This window comes from Dryas octopetala, chromosome 1 (assembly GCF_963921425.1).
Source record: "Dryas octopetala chromosome 1, drDryOcto1.1, whole genome shotgun sequence".
Classification (NCBI taxonomy): Eukaryota; Viridiplantae; Streptophyta; class Magnoliopsida; order Rosales; family Rosaceae; genus Dryas; species Dryas octopetala.
Window position 1 is genome coordinate 19,986,435 of NC_141366.1, and position 14,322 is coordinate 20,000,756.

General features: G+C 39.2%; 1 protein-coding gene across 1 annotated transcript; it reads right to left on the bottom strand.

The window, feature by feature from the left end:
- Positions 1-12,299: 12,299 nt before the first annotated feature.
- Positions 12,300-14,214, bottom strand: LOC147298958 (arogenate dehydratase 1-like). Its single transcript, XM_086228303.1, has one exon. It carries the CDS (start codon positions 14,078-14,080, stop codon positions 12,809-12,811), a length of 1,272 nt encoding a protein of 423 aa, XP_086084429.1. The 5' UTR covers positions 14,081-14,214; the 3' UTR covers positions 12,300-12,808.
- Between the last annotated feature and the right edge of the window lie 108 nt (positions 14,215-14,322).

The following is a 14,322-nucleotide window of genomic DNA, read 5'->3' on the forward strand; positions in this document are numbered from 1 at the left end:
CGACGCCGACGCCCGACCCGACGCCGACGCCCAGACGCGACGCCGACTCACTTGCTCAGCCCGACGCCGACGCCCTGACGCGACGCCGACTCACCTGCGCGACCCTGTGCCGACGCGGCGTCGGTGACTTTCACTGTGCGACTGCTGCGACGACTTGTGCGACTAGACTGAGTGGCAGCCTCTACGACTGAGCAAACTTCTGAGTGATTGGCTGCTGCTTTGTGTTGCTTTGTGCAAGCAGAGAAAAAAAAAAAAAAAAAAAAGGAAAAAGAGAAAAAAAAAAAAAAAATGCTGCATCCCAGGGTGAACTCTGTTAGTTCCTCCAGCTTTGTTGTCAAGTCAGGTATCTCTAACTCTGTTTTGAGTACTTCTGCTTGTACTAGTGATGGTGCATGGATAATTGATACAGGTGCTACGGATCATATGACTTCTGATCGTTATGTTTTTAGTCATTTTTCATCTGTCTGTTCTAAGCCATTTATTGTCAATGCCAATGGTGTGTCGTCTCCTGTTTTAGGAGATGGCACGGTATCCTTTTCCTCTGATTTGTCTTTGCCTAATGTGCTGTTTGTTCCTTCCTTGAATTGTAACCTTATTTCTGTTAGTCAACTAACCAAAACTCATAATTGTGTGGCCACATTCTATCCTACCCATTGTGTTTTCCAGGACATTCATACCAAGGAGAAGATTGGCAGTGGTAGAAAGAGTGGTGGATTGTACTATCTGGATAGTGGGGTTTCCGCTTCAGATGGTCGTGGCATTGTGAGTCTAGTTAGTGATGATTCCTCTGAAAATCAGAAGAAGATTTGGTTGTGGCATCGCCGACTTGGTCATCCGTCCTTTAGTTATCTTCGGCGTTTATTTCCCTCTTTATTTCGTGGATTGAACATTTCCAATTTTAATTGTGAAGTTTGTGTGTTGGCCAAAAGCCATCGTTCAGTGTTTCCTTCTAGTGCTACACGTATGGATGTTCCTTTTGCTTTGGTCCACTCGGATGTTTGGGGTCCGGCCCCGTGTGGTACACATAAAGGAATGAAATGGTTTGTGACATTTATTGATGATTGTACTAGAATGACTTGGGTGTATCTTCTGAAACATAAAAGTGATGTGTGTGCTGTTTTTCGCCTTTTTCATCATATGGTCCTCACCCAGTTTGCCTGTCCTATTAAGGTTTTGCGCTCAGATAATGGCGGTGAGTTTGTTAATACAGAGATGACTCAGTATTTTGCTTCTGCGGGGATCCTTCATCAGACTTCTTGCGCTCATTCTCCACAACAGAATGGGGTTGCTGAACGAAAAAATCGACATTTATTGGAAGTCACTCGGTCCCTTCTTCTGGGGGGTCACGTGCCATCTTTGTTCTGGGGTGATGCCTTGAGTTCTGCCGTCTATTTGATTAATCGGACCCCATCTAGTGTCCTTGACTTTCGGCGACCTTTGGATGTTCTCTCGGATTTTGTCTCTCTACCAGGTATCCTTCATTTGGAACCCCGTGTTTTTGGGTGTGTTGTTTTTGTGCATTTACATTCTCATCAGCGATCCAAGCTCGCATCTCGGGCATTAGAGTGTGTATTTGTTGGTTATGGTCCATCCCAGAAGGGGTATCGGTGCTATCATCCTTCTACTCAGCGCTTCTATGTTTCTATGGATGTCACTTTTCATGAACATCAACTTTTTTATTCCCCACGTCCACTGGATTCTACCCTTCAGGGGGAGGTTTATAATGAAGTGCAGAATCGAGATGATCTGTTGTTCTTTGGTAGTAGTGGTGAGGAAGGACCAGAACAGACTACTGATCGTCTAGTGTCGGAGTCTAGTAGGGAGGAAGGATCAGAACAGACTACTGACCGTCCAGTGTCTGAGTCTGAGGATGAGACTGAGACAGCAGAATATACTGAGAATGTGGTGAGACAAGAACCCACGGTTTTTGAGTCTGAGGAATCACCACTCCATGATAGTACAGCCATCTCTCCTACTCCATTGAATCAATCTTCTTCGTCCATTGAGGTAACCAACAATACTCTTGATTCACTTTCTGGTTCAGATCTTGATTCTCATGCTTCTAAATTTACACTTCCTCCTCGGTCTAACCGAGGACAACCACCAGCTAAATATGAGCCAGATCCAAATGCCAAAGTTAGGTACTCAATTAATAATCATGTGTCGTCTGTTAGGCTTTCAAAGTCATATGAATCGTATGTTCTGCAATTATCTTCTGTTTCTGTTCCTAGTAGATTGCAGGATGCTCTTACAGATTCTAGATGGACCAAAGCTATGGCTGAAGAAATGGCGGCATTACAGAAGAATTCAACCTGGGAATTGGTTTCTCTACCTAAGGGGAAGAAGACAGTAGGATGCAGATGGGTGTTTGCAGTCAAACACAAAGCTGATGGGTCAGTTGAAAGGTATAAGGCAAGGTTGGTAGCAAAGGGTTATACACAGTCCTATGGCATAGACTACTTGGAGACGTTTGCTCCAGTGGCCAAGTTAAACACAGTACGGGTTCTGTTATCTTTGGCTGCTAACAAAGATTGGCCACTGCTTCAGTTTGATGTAAAGAATGCCTTTCTCCATGGTGATTTGACTGAAGAAGTATACATGGATCCTCCTCCAGGTATACCAGAGTTTGAGAATACGAGATTAGTATGCAGACTAAGGAAGTCTTTGTATGGTCTTAAACAATCTCCGAGAGCCTGGTTTGGGAGATTCACCCGTGCAATGAAGAACTATGGTTATCGGCAGAGTAATTTTGATCATACTTTGTTCCTAAAGAAAAGGGGGAAGAAGATTACTGCTCTTATCATTTACGTTGATGATATGGTTCTGACCGGAGATGATTATGAGGAAATCTCTAATTTGCAGAGGTACTTGTCTCAAGAGTTTGAAATGAAGCAGCTGGGGGACTTGAAGTTCTTTCTTGGGATAGAAGTGGCTCGGTCTAAACATGGCATATTCCTATCTCAAAGGAAATATGTTTTAGACTTGTTATCTGAAACTGGTATGCTTGGGTGTAAGCCAGCTGTCACTCCTATGGAACAAAACCATAGACTTTTCGAGTGTTTGGGGGCCTTGCCTGCAGATAAGGGGCGATATCAGAGACTTGTTGGAAGATTGATATATTTGTCTCATACTAGACCTGACATTGCTTATGCGGTTAGTGTAGTAAGCCAGTTTATGCATGCCCCGTGTAAACCCCATATGGATGCTGTGGAGCGAATTTTGCAGTATTTGAAATCTGCACCTGGTAAGGGATTGTTATTTGCTAATCATGGTCATGTGAATGTTGAAGGGTTTTCTGATGCAGACTGGGGTGGTTCAGCAGATGATAGAAGGTCTACCTCAGGCTACTTTACCTTTGTAGGAGGAAATTTGGTGACCTGGAGAAGAAAGAAGCAATCAGTTGTATCTAGGTCGAGTGCAGAGGCTGAATACAGAGGTATGGCACTTGGAGTAGTCGAACTTTTGTGGTTGAGACATTTATTGACTGATTTAGGGTGTCCACCTACCAAACCTATAGACTTGTTTTGTGATAACAAATCTGCTATTGATATAGCACATAATCCTGTTCAGCATGATAGAACAAAACACATTGAGATTGATCGACACTTCATCAAAGAGAAACTTGAAGCGAAGATTATTAACTTTCCATTTGTGAAGTCCGAAGATCAGCTTGCAGATGTGTTGACCAAGGCTGTGGCAAATCGGGTGTTTTTGGACTCACTAGACAAGTTGGGCATGTGCGATATATATGCACTAACTTGAGGGGGAGTGTTGGTGTGAGTCAACACGTGGGATTATTGTGTAATTATTAGAATTAATTAGGTGATTTATTAATTCCTGTATTTTAGTTATAGGCCCATGTATATAAACCACATTTTGTGGTCTTATTCAATTAAGCAGAAATCATATTGAAAACCCTAAACCTAATCCTTTTCTGTTCAAAAGAGACTCCAAAAATCAATGCATGTGTTATAGTGGTTGACATGCAGTGTCAACAAGTCAACCTTTTGGACTTGCTGATGACAGCTGCTGCCCGGCCATCATTACAAGTTTTATTACACGCCTCTCACTATCTTTCTGCTGATACGTGGAATAAATTTTGTGTTGTCTGCTTACACTATGAATTATGAAAGACATTGTGCTAAAGCAGTGCACCCAAGAACACTTTAAAAATGTACCCATGCCAGCAATTGCAACCACATTACGCTAATTGGTATGTGAGTGGTTACACCACCCATCTTAGTGGCATCACTGATCAGACCATTCCCTTATCTACTTAATTAGTTTCTGTGCAATTTATGCTTAAAGGTTTAATGGATTATTTTCTCATAATCACATTTGTTAGACGTCAAAAAACTCGTAAAATCACATTCACACGAGATACATGTTTTTTTAGAAGAGATTCTTTCTTAGATATATAGGAGAGGGCTCTTTCTATAGGAGAGTGGAGAGCCCTCTCATTTGCACAAAACAGATGCGGAATAGCAGTTTTCTTATACAATCTTCAAGTGAGATCACCTTCTTGTAATAATTTGATGTGAAATTTCAGTTACAGGCTTACAGCAACCTGGTATAAATAAAATTAGCTAATTAATCACATCATGTACCAAATGGAGTCCATTTATTACAGGCTTTAACATTAATTACTATATATTTGTATTATGTCCCAAAGCACATTGTCATGACAACGTACTTAATGAGTTTTAATTTTCTATTCATGCTTTCTCAGGTACTTGGCAAGAGTATCAGAACAAATCTATCGTATGCATGTGAATATAATGGACAATTTGGTCACTAGGGGTAATGCTTTTAGGCAATGGGAGTGGAGTGCACACAATTTTTAGAGTTTTCAGATGTGTTCTTGTCGCTTCTTAATAAATAATGATAATCATAAAATATTGAAGGGGAGATTATGCTTCTCTTTTTCGACGATTTGAATTTATCATTGCCTGCTGAAGCATAAAAAACTCATCTAGGGAAGGCCATTATTGGGTTTGGATTCTGTGCAGACATATTTATCATACTAACTAATTCTCAGGGGAATTGAGTTGGAATTTTGAAGGATTGTGTCCGCTAGTCCCAGACAAGTGTGATTGGAATGATGAACATGCTTTTTGACCATATTTATGTGACAATGGCATTGGAAACTGATCATGTTGTTCTTCATATCATACAATCCATTAGTGGGTTGTGCGCCTTAACATCTTGCCTATATGTGTTGGTTCCTACTACTATAACTTTACAATTTTAAATTGCTGAGTTGGATGAAGTTCCAGCGCCAGAGGAGTAACCACACTTTAAGGTCTTTTATTGTTAATCATAGTCATGACACTGTCATGTCCGAGAATACACTAAACAATATATATCAAGTTTACAATCTTGTAAATTACTAAATAAGCGAATAACACGAAAGATTGGAACTTCACTATCATGTTAAAGAATCATTACATCCAGAAATTTAAATAGTTAGGAAATATAACGTCCTAATATAAAGCTAGCACAACTTTATGTGCTTAATTATAACAAATGCACCTTAAGTACTCCTCTCATCTAAATGAAGTCGATCTTCTTTAAAATGAACCCTAATCACTTTTTCTTAAGTTCATCTTCCTTTCCAATCTTTACCTTGTAGATGATTGACCATTTGAACCAAAAGTACATGCAAATCCAACTATATATATATATATATATATATGCTCAATTATTGGGCCAACTATGAACCATCAACTTTCACTTTCATCACATCTTCAGTAAGATTCTGTTTCTGGTGCACCATGTTTCTTCGTGAAAGAGAGGTAGTCATGTTTTGTCAATTAACAAGTGAGGCCTTCAACTTTCAACTTTCAACTTTCAAGTCAGAGAAAACGAAACAAGAAAAGAACAACTTTTACTCCTGTGAGAGGTATCTACTTAATTAACTAAGCGGGTTAAAGAAAGTAGTGGAATTTAGATGTGGCCAACATGTATTGGGAATCACACGCATAACTGCATAAGCATAAGTTGGTCTTGTTGTTCCGCTTTCTTTTGTTGACATTGACTTACCAGTCTGCACTGTCTTTTTTGTAGTATTCCTCTAGATTTCCTGCACCAGCATGAGCATGCGTTACAAGAAAGCAGTTGTCTGTATTCATCACAGTGAGCAAATCCAATGTCTGATCTGCTTATTATTATTATTGTTATTATCATTAGGGTTAAATAAAAAAATGGTCCACGAACTTTACTGTAATTCTCAATTTGGTCTATTAACTATAAAAAGTGTCAATTTGGTTCATGAATTTCTCTAATTGTACAAAAGCAGTACAAACGTTAACTTTCATCCAAAAAATAAACAGAACTAGTCATGTGCACAACATGTGACTGCATTTTTAGGGGTATTTCAGTCCATTTATTACATTTTGACTTATATTTTGGCTTAAATTTTTTGATAAAAGTTAACGTTTGTACTGCTTTGGTACAACTTGAAAAATTGGTGGACCAAATTGACACTTTTTATAGTTAATGGACCAAATTGAGAATCACAGTAAAATTTATGGATCATTTTTTGTATTTAATTCTAATTAATTATTATTATTTAAAACTATTTATACAATACCACATTGTGTACATTATTATTAAGAGAGAGAATTCCACACCGTAAAAATAAAGTCTTGCATAATAGACTATATAAGGTCTTAAGCATCTCTATTTAGTGCGAATTAACAGTCGCCATAATATAACATGTTCCACGGTATGATTACACTTCAGATATATTTATCATTATTTATATAAATTGCTAATGGATTTGCACCAACCAACTTTAACAAGATTCAATTGCACCTAGACCAATTTCCATTGCAAATGCCAACTAAGAAATTTTATGGATCACACAGTTCTAAAGCAAAGCAAAGATATGGATGGATATATAATATGATAAAAGCTTAATTGATCGAGGAGCTCTTATCCTTTGGGTGAAGAATAATGGTACAGACTGCATTCACTTTTGCTTTATTTTATACTCGGATTTATGTCCCTCCCTCCAATATGTAATTCCAAAAGAATTTCCACAAAATCAAAGTGCCCTTAGACTATGGGATATAATAGCTGGTGATATAATCACCTTTCTCCAAGAACACATTGAAAATGATTTTTTTTATTTTTTTGGTAAAAATATTGAAAATGATAGTAGGCAGATTAATTTTTGCTGGGATTGATCGGTTGGAGATCCTCTTACATCCTCAACTCTTTCCTTATAGCTTCATATGCTTTATCTAGTTGCATAAACCTTTGAACACTGAAGTGATTGAAACAAGAAACTAAATTTTAAAAAGAATAATGCTATACTTACCACATTCTTATACCACATTTTTATACCATCTGACGTGTCATTATTTTATTGGACAAAGTTTTTCTTTTCCTTTTTGGGTTTTTCTTTTTATTTTTTAGTATCCAATGTATGAATGCCATGTAAGTTGCCACATAAGGTGGTATGAAATTATGGTATAAAAATGTGGTATATGTAGCACTACTGTTTTAAAAAAGAGAGATGTTAGATGTATTATTATATTTTGTGTATATATACCACATTCATACCACACCTCTCCGATTAAGTGAGATGAAAGCTAAGATAAAAATAGTAAGAGATGTGAGCTGCAAATGGGGTTCGGATGGGCTGCACATGGGCCTGGGGTGGACTGCATATGGGGTTGAGGTTGGGCTGCACATGGGCTTGGGCGGACTGCATACGGTGCTGGGACTGGACTGGAACGGTTTGGGCTCTAAGATATATATAGAAAAAAAAAAAAAAAAAAAATCAGTTAGTCTCTCCCGCGCTAAAGCCCAGGCTAGCCAAGGTTCAACATTACTGTCTTCTTTGTAATACAAGAACATTGTCTTTTGATTCACTCCAAACCCAATTATGGCAATTCACTATCTGGATTTGCATACTAAGTTCATCTAAGCACATAAAAAGAAAATAAGAAAATCGTGAGAGAAGAAACCATTGATTCTATGTATTTGATAGAGAAATTAGAAGAAAAAAAATTAATCCTAAATTATTATAGGTAGTGGTGTTAAATTTTGATAAGATACGATAACATGATTTAAATCTAACATGAAATTGGAGGATTTGGGTTAACTATTACTTGACAAGAATACAAATATGACACAAACACGCTAAGACGAATAATAACAGGATGAGATTAGTGTCAAACATGAATAACCCGATTATGACACGTACAATAAACATGTTTAATTAATATTATACAAAAAAATGATTAACTTTTTCCATTTTTTTTAATATTTATAGTATGAATCATTCTATATTATTTATATTTTATTAGTATCATGATTAAGTGGATTTGTATTGTATTAGGGTGGGCATCGGGCGGCTTGGGGCTCAACCCGCCACCACCCGCACATTCGTCGGTCTGAGCGGATTCTTATTAGTCGGAATAGCGGTTGGAGCTGACAAGGCTTCTCTCTCTCTCTCTCTCTCTCTCTGTGTGGAAAAAATGGCACAGAGCCACACACACACTCTCTCTCTCTCTCTCAGACCTTTTCTCGGGTCAGCTCGGGTGCCGACAAGCAGTGGAGAACGAAAGCTGAAACTGAGCCGGCGTCTATTGGGTTGAGTCGGCTTCGGGTGGTTTGGTCGGCTAGTCGGTCGAAACATCGGCTCGGACGGGTTGACGCCCACCCCTAATTATATAAATGATGCATAAGCGGTAGCTTTGATTTAAAAATAAAAGGAACTTAGCTTTTAGTTCACAATTATATGGGTATATCAACTCGAACACATAACATGACTATAAATGGGTTTAGACTCGTTTAGTTAATATTTGATTAAATTAATTAATAAATTGATATTTGCTAGTATTCAACACAAACATGACGTATTGACGTGTTAACACGAATTGCCATCCATTTATATGGTTAAAAGTTAAAACATATTTCGAACGTGAATACAGACACCCATGGGCCATGGCGTCTCTGTCCGGGATAGCTTTGTAAGTATTTGTTGAGTACTTGAGTAGTTGAGTAGTTGAGTCCCACATCAACCAAGGAGCCATATATATTGGTGAGCAGTCATTTTAGGATCTGCCAATGCCGCATGACCCTAGATTGTTACAATTTTTATTATTATTAATAATTCATGATGTTGCTCTCATCTTTATTCAAAATTTACTTGATGATTTACACGTGTTAAGATACTAATTAAAAAAAAAAACGAATGCAAACAAGAAGCAAGACGAGGACTTGTTGGTTTATTTGTGCATAAAACCAATGAGGAGTCAACCAGCTTTTAGATTGGTGGCTTTTATCATTTATGGTAGCTTTTTTGCAGCCACCACCATGTTTGATGGTCGTTCTACACCAACTCAATTTTTAGAACTAACAAGGAAGGGAGTAGATTGGACCTTGACTTGGTATAAGATGCACAAAGAATCAAATTGTTAAATTCCCATGAGCCTGTACAATCTAACTATATCCTTATGATATAAGATATTTAACATAAAATGCAATGGCGTGTGGAGTTGAGAAATAAATAGAATAATCTATTTATGTCTTCTTATGTTGATATTGTGTGGGATTAAATGACATCATTTTAAGATTTATAGTAAAACGTTTTGCTTTGGCCAAAAAAAAAAAATAGTAAAACGTTTTGCAAAAGTGTTGAGTTAGGAGACAAATTAAATTGAGGGATAAGTATTTAAGAACAATACATTCAAGGGTTGATTTAAATTCAGTCCCTAAATTTTTGTTCTTAACTTGTGCTTCAAATTCAATCCCTTAAACTCATTCTTAAAATGTTTTACATAAATAAGATAGTTAAATAAAAATACAATGATATAAAATAATTTAGCTTTGATTAAGATCGAGTTGGATTAGTGTTCAGTCATTTACCACGATTAGGTAAAGAGTGTGATTAGATTAGAATTGAGCACAATATTGGACATATACAAAGTGAATAGGACCTACCAACACGAATAGTCACCCGGCCCCTAATTAGACAAACATGAGAGCAAATGGCAGGAAATGCCGACGGTACGTCAGACAGAGGTGGGGAGGGCGTCATCGTGAGTGAAGATGGGTAGCTATCAATCACTAGTTTCATTGGCAGCAAAGCAGCTGCCAAATTGCCCAAATTGCACAAATTGCACAAATCACAAATTGCAAAATGCTCCACCTACCACCACACCACACCACCCCATTAGCCATGGCCTTTCCCCCACCAAACACCCCATTTCCAACCCCCTCTAACTTTTCTGTACGCTCTCTCATTATTATTATAATATTAATCTTAATTATATCATCACCACCTAATCTTATTTATATTCCAAATCACCTCTTTTAACATTATTTAATTATTGCACCACTTTAAATTTCCTTCTATAGATGATGATCACACATTTACATAATTTTGGTCATAGTCCAATCATTTTGGGTCGACTAATTAAGCTTTCTTTTTAAGATAATGTAGACATTTTTTGTGAGTTACTCTATGGAAGGATACCATTTAATTAATTATATATCCAACCTCTCTATATATTTCTGTTATATATAATTTGAAGCAAGAGTTACTCTATGTACAATCGTCTATGCACGTAAACTATTGTGAATCATTAACTGTGGTGGAATTCACTATAACATTATCACTTCAATTTTTTTTTTTTTTTACCGAAAACATAATCACATCTTTAAATAAACAGAATTGATTAAACAATAAATTTGATGAATGTAACCGTGCTGTTAAAGTAAAGGAGGTCTTTCTAAGTAGCTTTATATATGAAAGCTGACATGAGGAAATTTATTTATCAGATTTAAAAGAATGATGGAAATTTGAAACTTGACACGAATGGTTTTCACTTTTCAACCTCATCTGTCAGGTTGGTTGGTGTAGAAGCAAGAAGAAAGAGTAGTGCAAGAATCCTAGTTTATTATATATATATATGTGTTTTGGACTTGACTTATTCGCACTCAGGACTGAAATCAAAACTTAGACTCACCTCACTCGGTTTTGGTTGGTGAGAGGATGAGAGCAAGCCTGAAAAGGCGTTTGAACAACCCAAATCCACGAGTCATCTGCTCCAAACTTTCTGATTCATTCCACAAACTACTTGCTCAGCCCTACCACTTCCTTCTGACCAAAAAAAAAAAAGCCCTACCATTTCCTCATCTCCAATAATGCATGAATATATATAATATATATCCTCATATTGTATATACTGAAGCATATTAGAGAATAAAACTAACAAGAAAAGTTACTAGCTCTTATATATGTCTCTCTTTTTCATTAAATACAAGATCTTAAGGTCAAGATAAAAAACACAATCGCTCACAAGTTGCACATATGGTGTATCGAGTTTATGATTTTAGGTATGCCTCTGCCCCCATACTCCCTCTATACCACTAGGCTACCCATACAGCCATACAGGCAGCATGAAACAATTAAAAAAAAAAAAAAAGAGGTTTCTGAATTAAAAAAAAAAAAAAAGGAAAAGATAATATGTTGTTTGTTCCATTAACAAAAACAAAATAAAGACGTAGTTTGTTCACGCGGACGAGAAAAGATATGGGCCCTCTGACTCTCAAAATTATGCAGGCAGGCCTTGTTGCTGTCAAGGCCAATACTGTAAATGTGTTAATATGAATATATGACCAGAAAACCATGGATGAGTTTTTTTTTTTTGGATTTTTAACTAAGACTTGAATGAGTTTCAGCACTGCATAAAAATTAAAATTCAAGTGAAAAAAATAATAAATCTGAAATTTATAAACACAAATTCTAAAACGAACATGTTTTAGTTTCAAACCGGTAAACTCATTCTACTAGTTAAAAATATTTATCCATACACTCAAAGTTTCTCCCCTCTCGCTAAACTCATTCAAACTTATTTAGATTCTCATCTCTCTCAATATTGTTTGATGAAAAAGAAAAACTATCTATATATGTGTGTAGTATAAAAGCTCAAGGTATCTTCCTAAAAGATTTCTTTTTAGGATAGGGAGGCAAAGGTCAATCATAGTAAATTAATGTAATTAAAGGGACAGGTCATAAAGACATATATGATATATCTAAGAATGTCAGGAAGTTGCTTCGACCTTCTATTTAATTAGATTTCTAATAAAAGATGTTCTGATTTCAAATTACAAAATTAATTATAGCAGTTAAAAGTATTAATCCCTATCCAAAAAGCCTCGAGTTTGAACTCCTCTCTCCTTCAATAGTGTTCGATAAAAAACCCTATTCGTTTTCATGTGGTGTAGAAGCTAAAGTGCAATCATAGTAAATTAAAGGGACTGTTGCTAACAATAGTGACTAGATAGCAAAGCACTTAGATCACTTGCTTAATTAGTAACCAAATTTATCAAAACCTATCCACATTAAAAAGGAAGCTTATAAAAACCGAACAAACCCATTAATTTAATTTAATGTGGAAGCTTATCAAAACCGAACAAACCCATTAATAGGAGCAAAACAATGATTTGTGCCTACATTGGGTTTCCTTACAATTATCCAATAATCCAAACATCACACACAAGGTCATTGAGTGAGAGACATGGAGATTACATTATTTACATTCTTACCCTTACACGTAAGTTACGTAACTTAGCAGCCACATATTTTTTTTCCCTCGCTAAAAATGTACTTGAATAAATATATTTACCCAACATCAAATTCCAAATTCTTCTGTTTACTTGTCTGTAATAGCGGACCTTAGATGTGGGTCCATAAAAATTAAAAAAGAAAAAAGTGAATGAAGAGAAAATTGAAATTAATTTTCATTTTCTCATTGGTGGGTAATATTTGGATGTGGTGGGGTGTAGGCTAGTCTCCCGTGGAGGGGCACCAGGGTGTCATATCCATGGGGTAGCTTCCGAGGACCCTCAAGAAAGACGTGAACTCCTGGACCTCCGCCAACGCGTTCTGTGCCCTGACCTCCGCCATGGATGCCTCGAAGTCCACGTAGAACAGGTACTCAAAATGCTTCGCCGTCCCCTCGTTCGAGTCGTTGACGAGTCGGATCGGGCGGTTCCGGTGCGGCCGCGACTCGATCTTCGTCAAGCTGATGTTGCGGAACGCGAACGCCGACAGCACCTTGAACAGCACCGACGTCCCCTTGTCGTGCGCGAAAACAATGCTCGTCTTGAAAGGACGATCCGTACGGGGAATTATGGGTTCTCGGGACAGCATCACGAACCGGGTCACGTTGCTCGAGTCGTCCTGGATCCCGTCGGCCAAAATGTTCAGTCCGTACAGATCGGCGGCGCGTGCGGAGGCAATCGCCGCCGTGTCCCGGAGGCCGTTGGCGGCGATGTACTCGGCGGCGCCGGCTGTGTCGTCGACGGCCTCGCGGGCCACGTTGAGGCCCAGTTTGGTGAGAGTGAGCTCGCACTGGGCCAGGGCCTGCGGGTGGGAGATGACTCGGTTCAAGTAGTCCTTTCGGACCCCCGGGAGGGCTAAGAGGCAGTGGTGGACGGGTAATTGGACCTCCCCGACGATGTGGAGGCGGTGCCGGAGTAGAAGATCGTAATTCCGGTGGATGGAGCCGCCGAGGGAGTTTTCAACTGGCAAAACGGCGCGGTCCGCGATCCAGAGCTCCACGGCTTGGAAAGCCACCTCGAACTGGTCGCAGGGGATGGCCTCGCAGTTCGGGTAGGCTTTGCCGGCGGCGGCTTCGGAGTACGCCCCGGGAACGCCCTGGTAGGCCACGCGCAGCTGCGAGCCGTGCATCGGCGCCGGCGAGAGGTCGGTGATGGTGAGGGCTTTACCAGGCGGCGACGGCGGCATGTTGTTGCTGTCGGGGGAGAACTTTTCGATGGGGACGAGGTCGAGGTCGACGGAGGTCTTGTGGCCGTTGACGGCGGCGACGTGGTCGGCACTACCGGTTTTTTTGGTGGGCTGCTCCTGGGAGACGACCTTGCTGGCGAGAATGGCGCAGGAGCTCTGCCAGTCGGCTCGGCTGGAGCCGACGCCGTTGGGGAAGTAGGCGCATTGGACGGCGAGTCGGGTCGGGGCGAGGCGGGCGAGCGCGGGCACGTGGGGCTTGAAGAGATTATGAGTAGGTGAGGAGGAGGGGGGTGGCAGAAGAGCCTGCATGGTGGGTGACTGTGTGTGGTGTTGGGGAGTTGGATGGAAATAGAAGAAAAATGGAAATGAAGAAGAGGAATGAGAGAGTGTTTGTGTGTGTTGGGATGGGAGCTAGCTAAGCTTGGTGTTCTCTTTGGAGAAGGGAACCTCAAGCTGAGAGAGGAAAGGAGGTTGGGATGGGTTTTTATATTGAGATTTGAGAGAGAGCAAATGGTGAGGATGAGTAATTGACTACTTGAGTAGTAGTAGAC